Raw genomic sequence first — 20,380 nt, forward strand, 5'->3', positions numbered from 1 at the left:
CTGATCTAATATTTCAAATTTTTTTGAGAGTTGTTTGACAACCTGTTTTCTACTTCTTGTGATTTCAGCCATCTGGAGAGAGCATCACCCTTTTGGAAAGCTTGGCTATAATCTCTATGGGAACCACTGGACTGGTCACATGGAAGGCTGCTCTGTATCTTTCTGAATGGGCAATGGAAGTGTCAGACCTTTTCAACAATAGGTAATTGATAATTAACATAGTTTTGTCAACTAAGAGGTGATGCTAAACTTGTATACCATAAATATGAGACTTCCCTTATTTAATCTAGTATGATTGTGCAGAAAACTGAATGAACCCGTTGTGCAAATATTTAAAGATAACTTGTTTGATTTTAAGCCAGTAGGCTAATCCTTCCTCCTTCACTCCTATATACAGTTATCCACACTGTGCATTTAGCGAGTACTTGAGCCCTTAATAAGGCAGGACGTTTTGAAGTAAGCATGAGGTACTTGTCAAAAAGAACACCGTTATAGGGCTGAATCTTGTTTAAGCGGGGGAAAACTAACCAACCTACTTACCATTTTATAACGTCAACATCTTATATTCCATTGTCGTTTTTGATAGTTTGGCATTCAACCTCCCGATCAGGCTGCCTCACCCCAACGTTTTAAAGATTATCTGTATATAGAAATACTATATTTTTGACTAGTTTTAGAAAGAGAATGGTTTGCCACCTTACCGTGTTTGTCAGTTATGAAATCATACAAAATGCAAGTCTTGATAACTTTTATTGGAATAACTGGAAATATTATTCATAGAGTGTGCAATGCATTAGCTTTTAAAGTCCCATCAACTTCATTAGACATTGGTCACAGAGTAAAAAGAGTAATAAACACACACTGGACAGTTCTTTCTGAGAGGCAAAAAGAGAGAATTTCCAGTTTGAGCGTCATTGACAGAAGGAATTGTTTGCATGGAATGAATGTAGTCCTAGGATGGGCACACCATCTAAAGGACCATACGCCTGGCTGCAGGAAAAATAAATAACAGTAGTCTACAAAAACCATTCACATTTAGCACTACTGAGAAATGCATTTTCAGAAAGCACACCTTATTCGTACATGCCTGTTGACTGTAATATGTTCTTGCAAGTATGCTCAAGCAGTCTTAACGTGGGCCCGTTTAAGTTTGAACAGTTATTCATGCTGTTTTATAAACATATTGAACAAAATATGTTAAAGCAGTTGATAATTGATTTGCATTTACCTTGCACACAATCTAAAGACCCGTTTTGCAGCCCCTGTGCCATGTCAGGACCGTACAATGATTTCAGTACAGGTCCTTAGTTTTACTAGCTTATGTTCCCAGGGTTTAAGTGGTGCATTGTTCATTTTTACCTCCGTATGCCTCATATTTGATAATGGCTTCATGACTTGCATACAATGTGGAAAATACAAATTGTTACCCATTTTTGAATTATGCAATGTCTGCTGTTAATTCTGTTTGCCTCCTGCTCGATAATGGGTGACAACCATTTAAGCTTAGACACCCAGGATTGCAGATTTCTATGTCCTGTGTCCTCACACATTAGGGGTTGTGAACAGTAGTTTCCAACAGCTGTTGGTGAGAGGAGTACTGCTGGATTGTCCTCTGATATTCTTGATGTGACTGCCTTGCTGATCCTGGGCTCAAATTTGATTATGGTGTCATAAAACAATTACCTATGGTCTGTCCTCTATCATTTAGGTAAAGCATATTCTGATACTTGAGCTTCTGTGTTCTTCTGTGTGGTATTCAAGAGGCCGCCATTTAATGCGTCAACAGATCCTGCAGTGTCTGCCCATCCTGTGTCACACTGACATTTGTTTTGTGGTTCGACATGTTGTGTATGTAGGTACATCCTTTAACACAGCTTCTGGCATATCTCTCTCATACTCTTCTTGTATTTTTCATTGGAAGAGACATTCAGCATTGAATGATCTGCACTTGTATGTCTCTTGTATCTGTATTTGTTTATTTCTGTGGGGTTGTTATGGCCGATTTGGCACAGATATGTTGGCATGTTATGCATCATCTAACATTGCAGTATGTTTCAAATTGTATTGGCACCTGCTCCATGATATAGATTCTCGAGGAAGTATATGGTGGATGCCCCAGAAATCTTAGTACCGCACATGTATTCCAAACCATTGTGTCCCTTTAAAATGTTTTAGGAGCATTGAATGAAATCACCCGATTGACAGTACAGCAAGTGTTGGCAGAAGGCAGTAACTGAGAACAAACACACCATCAGACACCTGAAAAAAAGTTGATGCACACCTTAGGACATCCTCTCTCTTGGGGCCTTAAGCTCAGCATGCCAGGCAATTATTGAAACCAAAGCCTTCGAGGACTGCTCAACAATTGCGGCATCTACTAGTAGTGGCAAAGCCCTCTTTGCAATAGTCAAACACTGAGCATACCCCTCACCAGACCCTGAAGTACCACATTCCTTCGAGAAATTCAATTCCATCAACTATTTCTTCATGATATGATATGGCATTTGTAACGCGCCTGTGCACAAGTTTATCTAGGCGCGACAAGACAAGGAGTGGGAAATAGAGGGAGGACGAAAACAACGATCTTCTCCAGCATGGGGTCTGGCATGGATTCACATGCTCATGAATATTCCCCGTCGTCAGGCTGGGAATCCGCGGTAAAGAAAAAATCAGTTTCAGTTTCGTTTCTGATCTGTCTTTCTACTATTAACCAATTACTGGTCTTGGGGTCATACTGCCCCCAGCCAATGACTGCCCTCTACCTAAGCTTTCCTCTGGCAGCCATCTTCAGATTTTTACCGCACGTTCAAGTGTTGGGAGTCCTCGTGCTGTAGCTCTCGAGCTTTAACTGTGTATTGCGTTTTTTCAAAGAGTTTATTCTTATTTTTTCGGTCAATCGAGCCTCAAGCTCCACTGATTTTTCTTCCGACCAACGGGGACCCGTTTCCGAATTTTCATCAAATTCAACTTCTTGGAAAATTCCAGAAGACCTTTGAGGCCTACCCCGATTTGGACATGGCCCAGGACAAGGGAGATGCGACGCCTACTGGATCCAAACTGTTCAGGAGCTGCCCAGGATGTGGGCTGCAGAACATCTTTAAGGAGGACGAGCACTCCCGGTGCCTCTACTGCCTACATGCCGACAAGTCGCACGTGGAGGAGGACTGTGCGTTCTGCAAGAACATGTCCACCCGGACCATGAAGGATCTTCGTACACGACTCGCCAACTGGCTGGAGGCGAAGGGCCCAGCAGCAGGTGAGAAGAAGTCTGAGTGGTCTTCTAAGACCTTTGAGGGCGCTCCGGCGACGGGGGCCCAACAAGAGGCAAAGCACTGCAAGTCCGCGGGCACTGGGAGCGCCGCTGGTGTGGGCTCCTCGGCTGCCAGGCAGGGTGCGATGTCACCGCCATCATCCACGAGCCAACGCTCTGGGTCGGTGAAAAGAAAGTCAGAGAACCCGGGTAAGCTTCGGGAGAAGCCCCGGTCGAACCCGACGGAGAAAGCCAAAGGGGAGCGAGGCGGTGACCCTCCCCCTAAGGTGAAGGCCTCAGACACGGCCAAGGTTGTAAAGGCCCTGATTCACCCAGCTAAGGCCTCGATGGAGGGAGTCGTGGCGGCCCTGTCGAAGCCTACGGAGGCTACCCCAGTGGAGACAATCTCCGGGCCTAGAGTTTCCCTGCCACCCCGGAGGGAATCGTCTTTCCAGCCGATCGAGAAGACCCCCGTGAAACCCCTGGTCGAGAAAGAGGGTGGGGGCACGGTCACCCTAACGGACTCAGATACCTCATCCGAGGATGGGCTGGCTGGCATCAAAGCTATCCTGGACAAGGATCGAGGAGGCCTGGACCTACGGGAAGGATCCCGACGAGGTGGTCGTAGAGAGCGACGGTGGAGCCGACGAGGAACCGCGGGCTGTGGGGAACGCCACGCCCCAGCCGACACTCCTGTCGCAACCGATGCCTACAACACAGGACAACTCGGGAGCAATCCTCATGGCTTTGCAGATCCTGTGTACGGAGATAAGGACAAGGCTGCCCTTACCCCCAGCAGATGACCCAGCGGCTCCTGGGCCGTCGGGAAGCCTGCTGAGCAAGCGGAGGCGAGTCCATCCTCCTCCTCCCTTCCAGCCTTCACCCCCATCCCCTCTGCCGAGGGACGAGACAGAGACAGAGACGATGGGCACTGATGACGGTGGTGATGACTGAATGGATCTCCCGTCACAACCCACCCGGGCTCCCCCCCGCCCCCCTGGCGAAATTGGCTCTTTTCACGCCATGAACGCCAGGGCCTCTGAGCTTTTCCAGCTGTGCCCTGAGGAACAGAAGGAGGGATTTCTCTACCAACAACGGGAAGCCAAGAGGAAGACGGTACTCTCAGTCCCGCTGTTATACGACATATGGGATGAAGGACTGTCCCTTTTGAAGAACCCGTCCACGGCTCCTGCAAAGAGAGACCGGTACGAGAAGAAATACGCTCCTATGTCCCTCAGGGCGCAACCGACCCTGGATTCCGTAGTCTCAGCGGCAACCAAGAATAAAGCGGCAGGGGCGACAGTGTCATCCTCCACCTCCCCACCAGATAGCGAGGGAAAGAAGTTAGATGCCATGGGACGTCGAGTCATCTCATCGGCAGCGACGACTATCAAAGCGGCCAACATCCTTGCGATCGTGGCCCGCTATGATAGGGAGCTGTGGTTCAAGATTGCCCCTATCCTAGACTTCCTCCCGGACGACAAGAGGGCGGAAACCCTGGAAATCCTGCAAGAAGGCGAGGTGGCTTCGGATCACGCCATCACAGTAGCCACGGACATCGCCGATACCGTATTCGTCAGATGGGCAACAGCGTTTGCCTGCACCGGCGTGGCTGGCTCAGGGCCACCGACTTCCGTCAAGACGTGAGGACCAGGGTACTGGACATGCCCTTTGACGGAAACAATCTGTTCAGGAAAGCAGTGGACGAGAGTCTGCAGGCCATCAAAGCAGACACGTCCTTTCAGACCTCCGGAGGCAAATCCTAAGGTGCCTCCAAGGGATTCGGCGGCAGTGCATCGTCGTACCGACAAGCTGCCCGTTCCTCGTCACAGGAAGCTTTCGGAGACCGCAACAAGACCGGTGGATATCGTCGTCGCCAAGGAGCCCAGGGTGGCAAGGCCTCGGTGAAACAACAGGACTGAACCGGCCGTGGCGTCGGGCCCCCACCTAAGCACCCCGGTGGGAGGCCGGCTGGCAAAATACATCAGCGTGTGGGAGTCCATCTCCACCGACCGTTGGGTGGTGGATGCCTTGGCCCATGGGCACACTCTGGAATTCCAAAGGAAGTGTCCCCGTTTTCCACCTGTGGCCAGGAAAGAAAACCACGTTCCACAGCTGCTTGTGGAGGTACGAGCCATGCTGAGAAAGGGCGCGATAGAACTCGTCCCAAAGAGGCTCTGGGGCTCCGGAGTATACTCGCGGTACTTCCTCGTCCGAAAGAAGACCGGCGGCTGGTGGCCCATCCTGGACCTTCGACGTCTCAACAAATATATCAAAGCACAGAGGTTCTGGATGGTTAAGCGCCAGCACGTGCTGGGGCAGCTGGAGGAAGGCGACTTTCTATCATCGCTGGACTTGAGGATGCTTACTTTCACATCCCCATACTCAAGGGGCACCGAAAGTTCCTACGGTTTGTGGCCCAAGGGCGGCACTACCAGTTCAAAGCCCTGCCCTTCGTGTTGAAGTCGGATCCAAGGGTCTTTACCAAGTGCCTGGCACCGGTGGTGGCGTGGCTGCGCCTGCAGGGGATCCACATATACCCCTATCTTGATGATTGGCTCATCCGAGCAAAGCCAAGAGAACTCGCCGTCGACCACACAGCGAAGACCGTCCGACTGCTCACGGAACTGGGATTCTCGATCAACTTTGCGAAATCCCACCTACTACTGTCACAGGACACCCTGTCCCTGGGGGCCAAACTCGACACAGTGGCACGGTTGGCCTCCCCGTCAGAAGAAAGGACGAGGGCCATCCTAGGCAAGGTACAACGGCTGTTGACCATGGAGGTAGCCAAGGTGAGGTCCATCAAATCCCTGCTCAGCATGACATCATCTTGCATCTTCCTCGTGCGTCTGTGCAGGTTGCAGATGCGGCCACTGCAGGAGTTCCTCGACGCCCGTTGAATGCAAGCGACAGGAAACTTCGAAGACAAGATCCCGCTCAACGAGACTTTCTGTCAAACGATCCGCTGGTGGGGCATCCAGGTGCATCTCTCGGCTGGCATGGACTTCCAGACTCCAAAGCACCAAGAAACTGTGGCGACGGATGCCTCCCGGGAGGGATGGGAGCACACACTGGAAATCTCCACGCAAGAGGCCTCTGGCTCCCAGGGGAGAGGTCCCTGCACATCAACGTCCTGGAACTCTGGGCCGTGTTCTGGGCTCTCACGTCTTTCCTTCCGTCCCTCAAGGGCAAAGTGGTATGGATCTTCTGCAACAACACCACCACGATGTTCTACATACGGAAGCAGGGAAGTACCAGATCCCCAGCCCTATCCAGGGAAGTGCAGGATCTGTGGCACTAGGCTGTCACCCAAGGGATGTTCCTGGTACCTTTTCATCTGTCAGGAGTGAAAAACACCTTTGCCGACTCACTCAGCTGGGAGCTGCGCTCTTGCCACGAGTGGGAACTTCGGCAGGATCTCCTTTTCCGACAGTGGGGCAATCCCCAGATCGATCTGTTTGCGACGGCGGCTAACACCAAGTGCCGGAGGTTTGCCAGCAGGTTTCCCCAGCCGGGGACCATGGACTATGCATTTTCTTTCCCCTGGGACGGCCTGTTCCTGTATGCATTCCCTCCGTTGCCTCTACTTCTACGACTCGTCAGTCAACTCAGACGGTCCCGGTGCAGGATGATCCTCGTCGCACCAGCGTGGCCGAGGCAGATATGGTTCCCGGACCTTCTGGACATGTCAGCGTCTCCGTCAGTCAAACTGCCGACGGATGCGGATCTTCTCGCCAGGGAAGGAGGCGCCATCCTACATCACGACCCAGGATCGCTGAACCTGCAGGCCTGGCTCCTGCAGCACTAGAGTTTGGAGGTTACGGCTTCCCGGCGGACTGCAAGGAGGTACTTGGAAAGGCCAGGGCGTCCTCGACTCTTAGGTACTATGGGCATAAGTGGAAGAGGTTCCCTGTCTGTTGCCGCACACATAAGATCAACCCTCTATGGGTCACGGCCCCTCACGTGCTGCCATACTTGCTGTCGCTGGCCAAGGTGGGTCTGGCACATGCCACCATCAAAATCCATCTGGCAGCTATCTCCCGCTACACCAGAACTCTGGGGCGGTCGTCGCTGTGGTCTCATCGCCTGAGTTCATGAAGGGAGTGTTCTGCTCGTTCTCGCCGGTGAAAGCCCCGGCACTGGCGTGGGAGCTCAACCTAGTGCTGACCAGGCTCATGGGTCCTCCATTTGAGCCCTTGCATTTGGCGCCACTGAAGTTCCTATCGTGGAAGACAGCTTTTCTTGTGGCCATCATCTCTGCACGACGAGCGGGAGAGATCCAGGCCGTCTCCTGTAAGCCTCCATATCCGACATTCCACGAGACGAGGGTAGTGTGAGGACGCACACCTCCTTCATGCGCAAGGTGCCGTTGGACTTCCATCTCAACGAGCCCTTGGTGTTACCTGTTTTCTTCCCGTCACCTTCGTCGCTGGCTGAGAGGACTTTGCACTCGCAGGATGTGGCTAGAGCGCTGAAGTTCTACGGGGACTGCACAAAGAGTTTTCGAAAGACATCACAGCCGTTTGGCCCTGTGAACCAAGGGAAGGCCCTCTCAAAGGCTTCCATTTCCAGGTGGCTCTCCGGCTGCATCATGCACTGTCACTGGTTGGCAAACCGACCACTGCCCGGCCGTCCGAGAGCACATTCGACCAGAGCGATCGCTGCTACCACGGCGTTCCTATCTGGTGTGCCCCTGCTGGACATCTGCAGGGCTGTTACGTGGAGGTCGACGCACACCTTCACAACATTTTACTGCGCCGACCGGGATTCCAGGGAGGAGTCCAGAGTCGGCCAGGCAGTGCTGCGCAACCTGTTTGAAGGTGAGACTGGTGAGGAAGTAAGAGATGCTTAATGTTGAGTTGTTGTAATGCTTAATGTTGAGCCTTGCCACCTCCCGTGGTTGTGCATGTGTGTACTGCTATGTATTCTTGTATTCATGAGCATGTGAACCCATGCCAGACCCCATGCTGGAGAAGGAACAAGTTACTTACCTGTAACTGTTGTTCTCCAGCTTGGGTCTTGCATGGATTCACATGCGAACCCTCCCTCCTACCCCTCTACGGCTATTCTCTTGGTCCTACTGCCACTTTACGTGCTGCCAAATCTGAAGATGGCTGCTAGAGGAGGTGCTTAGATAGCGGGCAGTCATTGGCTGGGGGCAGTATGACCCAGAGACCAGTGATTGGTTAATAGTAGAAAGACAGTTCAGAAACGAAACTGAAACTGATTTTTTCTTTACCGAGGATTCCCAGCCTGACGACGGGGAATATTCATGAGCATGTGAATCCATGCCAGACCCATGCTGGAGAACAGTTATAGGTAAGTAACTTGTTCCTTATTAGGCCTTTTGTCATCCAGATCACACGAGTACTGTGCCTGAAGATTGTCTACTCTCCCCTGTCTTCACCCCATAATTGCACTTGGTAAAACTGCAAAGTCGCTGCCAAGCCCATTTGCGGTGCCTCAACTGTAATCGTATAATATGCACTTACTCTGCCTGTGCAGACTATTATCGTCCCAGAATATAAAGGGCTCTGATTCGACTGTTGTCTTCCCCGTGTTCCCACCCTCCTTGAGCGCTTTGAAACACTGCCTTATGTATAGGCGCTTTATAAATAAACATTACCATTACCACTCTGCTTGGTTTGCCTGCTTCGTGCCTTCTTCTTTCTGCTTCTACTGCTACAGCTCGCACTCCAGTCACAGTTCCAGCTCCTTTTAATTGCCTGCACCCGAGGGGTACTTTTATCCCTCCTAGGGTTTCTTGAGGTGTGGGCTGTTAGGCTTAATTGCCTGAATACTGCTACAGCTTGCCTCGTCAACCCTCTTCCCAGTACTCGGGGGGGGGGGGGGGGGGGGGGGGGGGGGAATTATGGGACTTGTAGTCTCCTTCAACAGAGTTATTTGTTTTAAGTATTGGATTGATGTTAAGGGTAGACATATTCACCTTATAGTCATTTAAAGATGGACTCTTAGAATTTGTGGTTAAATGGGAAGACCTTTGACTTAAGACGCTTTCGATAGATCCTGTTATATTATACCTTTGGGAGTAAGGAAGGTGCTTATCCTGAATTATTTTGAAGGGTCTTTCTGTGGGTAAGGCTTGTTCAGGTTTTATAGTACTGTTGTCCAGAGCCACAGATTGTATATGTGATTCAGGGACATTATAATGACAGTAAGACATTATCTGTTTTGGCAATTTGGAAAGATGTACCCTTTCAACTGACACATACCTCACCATCCTGGGCCTTGTCTCCTCCTAGGTGATCCTCCCGCAGTGCACCCACCCCCAAGGTTAGGATCGAAGCGTCTGCCTTTCCCTGGCCCCCTAGGAGGAGACTTTAGGCAGGGTTTCAGTGAGGGATCTAGAGGATTCTTCACAATAATCTATCCTTTATTATGAGGCTCTGACCAAACAGCTCATCAACAATGCTAATGTCATTACACTGATGGCACACCTGAATAGACTGCAGAAACCAACTGGGAGATACGCCATTGACAGTGATGGCTTGTTGCTTAGGGTGGGGGAGCAGCCCCACCTTAATTGCTCACAGCATAGGCTGCAAACAATTAGTAGTGAAGCCAGCTCTTGCCTTCTGGGCCAGGTTAGTGTAATACCATGAGTTTAAGTAGAGCGAGGCTGAGCCACCTGGGTCACAGCTGGGGCTCTAGGTTGTACCTCCTCTCGGGTTAGTGCCTGCCGATAGCACGGGGCGGCCACAAGCCCTACTGGCTGAATTACCCCTCCTCCCCACCCTGCCCCCAATCTGAAAAAAACATTTTGGAAAAAACACGCTCCTGTCCCAACCAATCAATGAATGTCTGGATGTAGGACAGGAAGCCAGGCCGCTGCAACAGGAAGTCAGGTGGCCTCTTACAGGAGCACGGCTGCCGGACTTTCTGTCCCACACCAGCTACACATTGATTGGCTGGGACAGCACAGGAGCACTCTCTGTGCAAGCGTGCACTGTCTGGCGTGGTGGCGAGTTTAAAGGTATGTACAAGGGAGCATAAAGAGGTGGTATGGCCTTTGTTGCCCTCCAGCTCCCTTTAGCTCCTTTTGTTGCTTCCAACCACTTTAACACCCTTTGTTGCCCCATCTGTTTAGCCTCTTTTTTGCCACAGCCTCTGTTCTTGCCCTCTAGGCCCCTTTTTTTTAGCCCCAACCCCTTTAGCCAATTGTGTTGCCCCAAGTCCTGTCTAGCCCCTTTTCTTCCCCCTTTAGCTGGTGTTCTTGCCGCTTTTGTTCCCCCAGACCACTTTCGCCCCTGTTCTTGCTCCCTTTAGCTCTTTTTTAGCCTCCAACCCCTTTAGCCAATTGTTGGTCCCCAGTCCTGTTTAACCCCTTTTCTTCTCCAAGCTCCTTTTTAGCTTCCTTTCCTGCCCAGTCACTTTTATTGCCCCAAACCTCTTTACCTGTTCTTCCCCTGCCCCCATTTAGCTTCTTTTTCGTGGCCTGGCCCCCTCCTTGCCCCCGTTCTTATCCCCTTCAGCCACTTTGTATGCCCAACCCCTTTAGGTATTGCCGCCAGCCCTGTTTTAGCCCCTTTTTTCTTACCAAACCCCCTTTAGCTTCTTTCCTTCCCCAGTCATTTTGGTGCCCCAAACCTCTTTAGCCCTTTTTCTTGCCCCCCAGCCCCTCACACAGGTCCCACCCCTGTTTTGTGCAGCCGTTTCCTGGGCTCGGCTCATGTTGGGCTGTAAGAGCCAGGCCAGACCCCCTGGCTCTGCCCTACCCAATACCCTGGCTCTCCCAGTCCATGTTTTATTTAACTCTGTGACTGTGTTAGACGCACACATCATCAAAATTCATTGTCTCTTTGAGACATCGAGATTTGATATGTGCACTTACGAGAGGCTGGGCCAATAAGTGGCATGTTGAGCATGCTTAGGGCTGGGACAGCCAGTGCTTGGGCTGAAAAGCCAAGCTGACTAAGCCACCCATGTTAGGGAGAATTCTCTGTTTAGGCTGAATTTCCTAACCTAGTGAGTCCCCCAGCAGATGATTTGCTGGATTTCTGGAGTTTGTTTTTTTTCTCCTGCCAAGAGTGAGACTCTTTTCCTCACACTCTTGGACATGATTTGAGGGGTTCCTTTGACTGTTAATGTGTTTTATGGGCTATGGGGTCTTTTACTCCATAGGGTCTCATGTGTTTTTACTATGTGTGTTACACAGCACCCTCAGTGCAGTGACACAGGGGTGTCATAGTGAAACTCCACCATAGACTCCATACGCTGGGACTGACTACTGTCTCCTTCCTCCTGGACCGACCTTACCAGGTTCAGCTTGGGTCTTTTATCTCCACCACCTCTTTCGAGGGGATTGGGTCCTCCGACGTATTCCATATCTATGACAATAATCACCACAGCTGTGCTGCTTTCGGAAAATCTTTCGGCGTCTGCGTCCTGCGGCTGCTTTGCGGGGGCCGTAGCCGCCTGCACCACCAAACTTTCCGGAGTGGGGTGCGTGGTCAAGTAGCAGGGGTCGCAACTGGCTGGGCGATATTTCTTCGGCAAGGACTTGCTCACTGCCGGGAGACTCTCCGGAGAAGCCACAGCCACCCTTCTCTGCAAGGCCATATGGAATGGCAGCACCGGGTCAGTTGGTGGACCATGGTCCAGGATATCAGTCAGGTCATCCTGCTGAAAATCCCCAGGGGGGGGCAGACCACCCCAGGTAATCCATGACCCTTGACATCAGGTGCCGATAAGAGGAGCATGCGTGCCAGGCCTACCAAATTCCACCTCCCGGAGAGGTGTTGAGCCCACTGGCGTCATGCAATGACTGGCGCAGCTCCTCAAGCTGGCTATGACAAGAAACGATGTCATCAGGGAACTCTGCAGGAACCACACCTTCCTCAGACCCCTCATTCACCTCAGAAATATAATCCAGAGGCTGGAAAGAGGGAACCGAAAAAGGAACAAAAACATGTTTTGCCTTAGCCAGAGCCTTTCTAGGGGGTTCCCCCGTACCACGAGGCATCCCCGACAAAGCCGCCTCGAAAGGCGTCGAGGGCGGCGCCGACAGCTTTGACAGCGTCGAGTCAGGCCTCGAGGGCAGAGCCCCGAGCGTGTCTCTCGACGGCCTGGGCGCCGATGGCGTCGACTACTTCCTTGGAGGCGGGGCCTCGAGAGAATTCGTCGACGACCTCGGCGCCGCTGGCGTCGATGTCTTCCTCAAAGACTTTACAGGTTCACGCGGTCTCGATATCGTCGAGGACCGGGACCTGGAACGGGCATGTCTAGAGCGACCATCCTTGTCCGACCGGGACCTCGAAGGCGCCCGGTGGTCGCGACGACTGCTCAAGCCCGAAGGCGGACGAGCGGCGTCTCTAGCACGGCAAGGACCGGCGTCCTCAGATGGCACGGACAGACCGGAGCCCTGCGATTGAAAAATCGCCAACATCTCCTTTCGGAAGGAATCCCATTCCTCAGGAGTGGAATGCTTGTTGGGACAAGCAACCCGCCGATGGGCGGAGTCCTCGGAAGAGGACGGGGAAGGCGACCGGTGACGGCGCGTCCTGGAGTACCTCGAAGAGGCAGAGGAATGTCGGGACCGAATCCCAGACCGAGAAGCCCCGGACTCCCGACGACGATGCGGAGAGTGGCCCCTCGAATCGTCTGTCGAAAGACCAGTGGAACACGACTTCCGGGGCTTGGCCACCTTACCGACCGACAGCTTCTTCTTACGCTCCCGCAAGGCCTTCGATGTGAGCGATTGGCAGTCGACACAGTCGTCCGTATCATGGTCCTCCCTGAGGCACCAGAGGCAAGCGTCATGCGTATCAGTCAGCGACATCTTGGACCCGCACACCCGACACTTCTTAAACCCGGACCGCGGGGTGGAAGAAGCCGAAGACGACATACCGATAGCAATGAAGAAACAGGTTCGAAGAACCGAAAGAACAGGATTTAGTAGAATCGAGGCACGCCGAGATCTCCGAAGCGAACACGGAAAAAACGGAACTGAGGCTATGGGCGTCGTGCGTCCTACTTATAACATCCGGTGACGTTGGCTCGACGGAGGCCCTCGAGGACAGCGTATCGACATCATCGACGCAGGACGCAGAAAGATTTTCCGAAGCAGCACAGCTGTGGTGACTGCTGTCATAGATATGGAATACGTCGTCGGACCATCCCATCGAAAGAACGTTACCAGGTAAAAGAGTAATTTGTTCTTCTCCACATATGTTCCCCAAGGCTCTATCATCTCCCAGTGGCTCTTCAATGTCTATCTAGCCCCTTTGGCCCTCCTGATCTCTACCTTTTCCTCCAACTTTCAGTGTTATGCGGATGGCACGCATCTCTCTTTCGGGCTACGCTCTGCCTCCTCCTCGCTCATCCTTGATTGTCTTGTCTATCCGCTATTCAGGCATGGTGCGCCTCGAACGATCTCTGCCTTAATACTAGTAAGACTGAGATCCTTCTCATTGGGACCTCCCTCTCTCACTCTGGCTGTCCTCCTTGGCACATCTGCCCTCACCCTCTTGTGAGGCAAAAAACCATGTGGTCATCTTCAACTCCACTCTCTCCTTCTCTCCACACATCATGGACCTTGCCAAGAAGGACAATTTCCTGCTGCACCTCCTCAGAAGTATTCTCCCTTTTCTCACCTTCCCCCAGAAGCTCACTGTCTCCAGAGCCCTGGTTCTCTCTAGGCTGGACTACTACAACAGCCTCTTTCTCAGTCTGCCTAACTCTATTCTTCACCCTCTTCAACTCATCCAGAACAGGACCGCAAGACTCATCCTTGGTCTCAAGCCCAGGGACCGCATCTCTCTGACACTGAAATCTCTCCACTGGCTGCAAGGATCTTAAGAGCCTCTGCATCGTCTGCAAGACTTTCTGGGGCCATGGCCTTCACTAGCTTCAACTCTCTCTCCCTTCTAGAGCCCTCCGCTCGTCTACTTCTAATTCTCTGCGGGTGAGTCGCTTCTCCAAGCAGAGAATGGGGGACGGGGGTAGATCTCTCTCTGCAGGTTCCTTCCTCTGGAATGGCCTCCCTGCCCCTCTCCGCCTTGAGCTGGATCTCCTTATGTTCCGGAAGCTCCTCAAGACCTTCCTTTTCTCCCCTTTTTTCTCACTTCCTCTCCCCTGCTAACCTACCCTTGCTCCTGCTCCATCTGCTGACTGGCTGCTCAGTTTCCTCTGATTCTTACAGGGCACCAGGCCCCCCTGACAGTCCTACTGGCCCACCTTGTACTGCAGGGCTGGGATTGCCCCCTGTAGTTCCAGCCTTCCTTGCACTTAACTAGGGCCCCTAATGCTCTGGGTGCACTTTTCCCTGTACCCTCCCTCCTGCACTTCTCGTTGCACGCTTGCACAATCTAATGACACTTTACCTAGTAATATCGTTTACTCGTCACTCGACAATCCTACCTGGAGATTACCACACGGCCCGGCCCAGCTATCCTGAGAACTGGCGCTTCATTGATTGGACCTCAACACCCCCTTGATTACCAATTCCACGACCGCCGGCCACTAACTCGACCCATTGGAGCATCACTCGCTGACCTCTGATAGCACCTAAAGCCTGACTCGGCCGGGCCAACGTTGAAGCATTCTTGGGACCGCCCCAAACTGCAGCACTTTTAACTGCCGCCATTTGACCACAGAGAGCGCACGCATTAGCCACTGCACGTCGCCCACTTACTGCCAGGGCCTCCGTTGAAGGCAAAGCTACTGCCAGAAGTCTGCTAAAGAATAACCTCGACGCTGCAGACAATGACGGACGCATAATTGCTCAAGGAACCATTCTCAAGCGTCATGCTTGGCTTCGCCAGTCCGGTTTTAAGGTGGAGACATAGGCAACGTTGCTCAACATGCCAGTGGAGCCAAATGTACTATTCGGCAAAGCAGTGGAGGATGCTCTAAAGTCGGCCAAAGAGGAGTATGAAACTCTCAAATCTCTTGGCCAACTTACCAACAAGCAAACGGGGCAAAGAGGCAGAAACAATTTTTGTCGTTTTCGCTGACAAAAAACTCCCAGAGGCTTGGGCCATGATCAAAACCAGAATTCTGCATGGAACAGCAACCAGATTCAAGCGTCCCAGGGCTATCCTAGAGGCCAGCGCAGGGACCGGCGCAGAGGGAGAGCCTCCACTTCCAGAGGTGGAGGAACGCCTCCAAACAATAACAACCCACTACTGGGCCCCTCCCATGCCTCCCCAGTAGGGGGACGAATTTCAAACTCCACCTACGCATGGGAGGGAATAACCACGGACAAGTGGGTGTTCTCAACAGTAGCGGTTGGTTATTGCGTTGAGCTCATAGGAACACCATCAAACCTCCCTCCGCACCAAAGGAAAACATCAAAAGAACAACTAATCTCTTCAAGGACGCCATCGAGATTGTGCCATTCAACGAGGTAAACAAGGGTATTTATTCAACATACTTCCTTGTAACAAAGAAAGATCTGACAATGCGCCCAGTATTAGATTTGCGCCCTGCAAACACTTATGTAAAGCCACAAAATGACAACGCTACAAGAAGTAATTCCCCTGCTAAAACAGGGGGATTACATGGCAACATTGGATATGAAAGATGCCTATTTTCATATTTCAATGTTCCCAGCGCACAGAAAACTCTTGTGGTTAAAAGTAGCAGACCAGCACTACCAATTCAAGGTGCTGCCCTTTGGAATAGCATCAGCTCCAAGGCTATTCACCAAGGTACTGGCGGTGGTGGCGGCGCACAAGCGAGGGAGGCAATCCCAGTGTACCCCTATCTGGACGACTGGCTGATCACGGGAGAGACTCCCCACCTTTGCAGACTAAACACGCAAAGAACCGTAGATCTTTTCTTCCAATTGGGCTTCTTGATAAACGAGAATAAGTAAAGTCTTGTACCAAACACTTCAAAACAGTTCCTAGGAGCTGTATTGGACACAAGTACAGGCTTGGCCTTCCCTTCCATGGAAAGAGTGCAGAACATGCTTCGGCAAATACCCCAGTATCAAGCCGGGCTCCAGTTAAGCGTATGCAAAGCTATGCATTTGCTAGGCATGATAGCATCCCACACGTACGTCTCTGCATGTGACCAGTGATGAGCTAGTGGTGTTTTCGCCAACACTAGTACAGAGTCTACGCTGGTGGTCAAGAGAAAATCTGTTAAAGGGAAAACCCTTCCACGATCTAGAAGCGCAAGCGATTGTCGACACAGATGCGTCACTCTCCGGGTGGGAGGTGGGGGGCTCACTATCTCCACCACACAGCATATGGTCTGTGGTCCCAGGTCACCGCACAGAACCATATCAACCTGCTGGAAATACTAGCAGTACTCAAAGCACTCCAAGCATTCAAAGTGCAACTGACGAACCAGTCGGTTCAAATTCTGACAGCACAACTGCAATGTTTTACATCAAGAAATGGGGGCACACACTCTCCAAGTCTGTCCAAGTTGGCACAGAAAATATGGAAATGGGCACTCAGACTAGGAATGTCCCTATCCTCACAAAACGTTCCAGGGGTACTCCATACTCTAGCAGACTCTCTGAGCAGAGATCCCCTACCAGAGTAACTAGTGACAACTAGACTCAAGCGTCGTAGACCACATCTTCTCTTCTCTCAATTACCCCACAATAGACTTGTTTGCTACAGGAGAAAACAAGCAATGCCCAGACTTCGCGTCCAGGTTCCCCCAGCCAGACTCTAAGCGGGGGCTACACCCTATGGATGAACTGGTCAGGGAAATTTGCTTACGCTCCCCCTCCCCCCGACTCCATTAATAAGTAGGATAGTGAAGAAGATACACAGAGAACAGATGACGCTTGTCCTAGTTGCTCCTATGTGGGCGAGACAACCATGGCATCCACATCTGCGCAAACTAGCGTTGTGCAATCCCATCAAACTCCCATACCTAACCAACCTGTTAACTCAACAAGGGTGAACAATAGTACACCCTCTAGCACACTCAAAGAACTTGGCAGCATGGCTCCTGAAGTCATAGAGTTCGGTCACCTTAATTTACCACAGCGGTGTATGGATATCCTCAAGGAGGCAAGAAAACCTAACACTAGACACTGTTATTTTGACAAGTGGAGAAGATTCGTAGTTTGATGCCAGTCCAAACAAATAAACCAGATATAATGTACTCCTTCACACATTCTCAACTATATGCTCCACTTGTTAGACTTGAGGTTAGTATTCAACTCTCGAAAGGTCCACCAGGTGGCTTTATCCGCTTATACCACCTCTCAAAGCAAGGTATTCTGGTGCAAGATTCCAGTCATGAAGGCATTCATGGAGGGAGTCCAGAGACTTCGCCCTCCCTATTTCAAACCCACCACCAGGATGGGATCTCAATGTAGTGCTAGCAAAGCTCATGGGGCTCCCATTCGAGCCTATGAATAAGTCTGACATACAAGACTGCCTTCTTAGTGGCTATTACTTCCTTAAAAAGAGTTGGTGAATTGCAAGCATTGTCCGTGCAGGACCCTTTCTTTATCATATATAAAGATAAATTGGTTTTACGCACTCATCCAAGGTTCTCCCCTAAATTAATTTCTAAATTCCATGTGAACCAATCTATTGAGCTTCTGGCTTTCTTTCAGCGACCAACTAGCTCAGCTGAGGTATAACTCCATACACTGGATATGAGGAGGGTGGTCCTTTACTACGTAAACAAGATCAGACTGCTTAGGAAAACAGATCAACTGTTTGTCTCCATAGCACCAGGCAGAGGAGACCACATTTCTAAAAATACCATCTCCAGTTGGATAGTAAGATGTATTCGAATGGGTTGTGTCCTCCAACGTATTCCACATCTTTGACATGTAATGTCCACAGCTGTGCACTTCGTAAACTTTTTCGGCAGAGGGCGTTCTGCGTCGATGGCGTCTGGTCAATGTCCCTCGAAGGCGACATCACAGGATGTTATAAATAGGACGCACGGCACCTGTAGCCTCATATCTCTTTTTTCCGCTAACGTGTTAACTTCGTGAGACTCGGTGCGCCTCGTGTGTTCATCGTTACGATGTCTTTCTCTTTGACCCCTCCGACTCTGAGGTCTGCCTTCAAGACCTGCCGGGATTGCAAGTCCAAAATGTCGCTCACTGACCCCCACCGCATTTGTTTGTGGTGCCTGGACGAGTCGCACGACACCGACGACTGCTCGAAATGCCAGTCGCTGATTGCCAAGGTCTTGCGGGAGCGGAAGGGGAAGCTCCAGGTAGGTAGGGGCTCTAAGCCTGTTAAGTCCCGGACTTCCAAGTCCAAGGGGGTTTCCAATGATGACCCAAGGGCGACTCTCCGCGTCGGAAGGTGTCCCAGGGATCTCGGTCCCGGAGTGGTTCCCACCACTAGTCTTCCTCGTCCCGGCACTCTAGGAAGCGCCATCACTGGTCGCCTTCCCTGTCCTCCTGTGAGGAGGGTGCCTCGAGGAAGGTTACGTGCCCAACGGATTGGGCTGCGTTTCCTTTCCAGATGCCGGTTTGGGATTCGAATTTGGCTTTGAAATTTCTCATGGGTGCTCCGTTTGAACCTTTGCACTCTTGTCCTTTGAGATTACTGTCCTTCAAGACTTGTGGTCTTCGTTGCGCTTACTTCCGCTCGCAGAGTGAGTGAATCGCAGGCACTTTCATCTAAGCCACCCTTTACTGTGTTTCACAAGGACGGGGTTGTACTGCAAGTACGTCCCTCTTTTCTACCTAAGGTAGTTTCTGAATATCATTTGAGTCAAAAGGTGGTCCTTCCATCTTTCTACCCTCCTCCTCATCCTGGTAAGGAAGAGGAGCGACTCCATAAGTTGGATCCTAGGAGATCTCTGAGCTTTTACATTTCTAGGATGTCCAGGGTCAGAGTAGACGATCAACTCTTTGTGGGATATGCTGGACACCGATTGGGCCAGGCTGTTACCAGAAACAAACAGACCTTGTCCAGGTGGATTATCCTCGCCATTACGGAGTGTTACCGATTGGTGGGTAAGGACCCTCCTGAAGGGTTGCGAGCTCATTCCACTAGGGGCGTGGCTACTTCCACGCCCTCCAGCGGGGTGTTCCTATTAGGAATATTTGTGATGCCGCTACATGGGCTTCAATGCACACCTTTGTTAAACAACATTCCCTGGATACAATCCATGGTCAGGATATGGCCTTTGGGAATGCAGTTATTTATTCCGCAATCTAATTGGGTACTCTAAATTCTTTTCTCTCCTCCATTTACTGGTACTGCTTTGGGAGTCTGTCAAAGATGTGGAATACGTTGGAGGACACAATCCATTCGAAGCACAATTTACTTAGCAAACTGGTAACGTTCTTTCGACTGGATGTTCCTCCAAACGTATTCCACATCGCCCTCCCAGCCTGCCCCTCAGGAGAATTTCCTATGCGATTGCAGCTTCTGTTTCCGCAACGTTAAGTGCAGTCAAGCACGCATGAGATGGGTGCCACACGTTCTGAGGGAAAAAACTTAAACTGAGGCTACGGGCGCTGTGCGTCCTATTTATAACATCCTGTGACGTCGACGGAGGCCTTCGAGGGATACTGACCCGACGCCATCGACGCAGGATGCCCTCGGCCGAAAAAGTTTCTGAAGTGCACAGCTGTGTACATTACATGTCAAAGATGTGGAATACGTTGGAGGAACATTCAGTCGGAAGAACATTACCAGTTTGGTAAGTAACTTGTTCTTCAATTGTGCTATTCATTATCAAACAAGACTCTGCCTTTTACAACAAGATCTCACTCCACAAGGAGTACTGGAGCTACTCTGGGCTTTATCGCAAATGTCCCCTTAGACAGCATTTTCAAAGCAGCTACATGGAGCTCAGTACACACCTTTACTCAGCACTACTGCATTGACACACATTCCAAGACAGATGCACAGGTGGGACAAGCGGTTCTGAAACATCTATTTGCCGCTACTCCTTCTCATGACCCACCACCTTCTGGTAACACTGCTCGCTAATCTATGCATAGCATGTGATCTAAGCAGATTCCACAAGCCTCAGAGGAATACATTACTTGCTGTAATCATATTTCTGATGATTGTGTCTGCTCAGATTCACATGCGCCCACCCTTCCTCCCCTGAGAGAAGAATGTGCATAGATGTTTGAGCTTTCTGACTATATCTGCTTGTATTCAACTGTACTCACTACACTTCATGCAACCTCAAGTCAGAACAAAACAA

The 20,380-nt window shown here is 51.0% G+C and overlaps 1 protein-coding gene across 2 annotated transcripts in view; it reads left to right on the plus strand.

The window, feature by feature from the left end:
• The window catches only part of EEF2KMT (eukaryotic elongation factor 2 lysine methyltransferase), an 835,612-nt gene that overhangs the window by 497,134 nt on the left and 318,098 nt on the right, over positions 1-20,380 (plus strand). For both annotated transcript variants that reach the window (XM_069646116.1, XM_069646118.1), the window contains exon 5: positions 69-202. In XM_069646116.1, coding sequence (XP_069502217.1) covers positions 69-202 — 134 coding nt within the window. The remainder of the gene's footprint in view (positions 1-68; positions 203-20,380) is intronic.

The sequence above is a fragment of the Ambystoma mexicanum genome, chromosome 2p, assembly GCF_040938575.1.
Source record: "Ambystoma mexicanum isolate Mex_15411 chromosome 2p, UKY_AmexF1_1, whole genome shotgun sequence".
NCBI lineage: Eukaryota > Metazoa > Chordata > Amphibia > Caudata > Ambystomatidae > Ambystoma > Ambystoma mexicanum.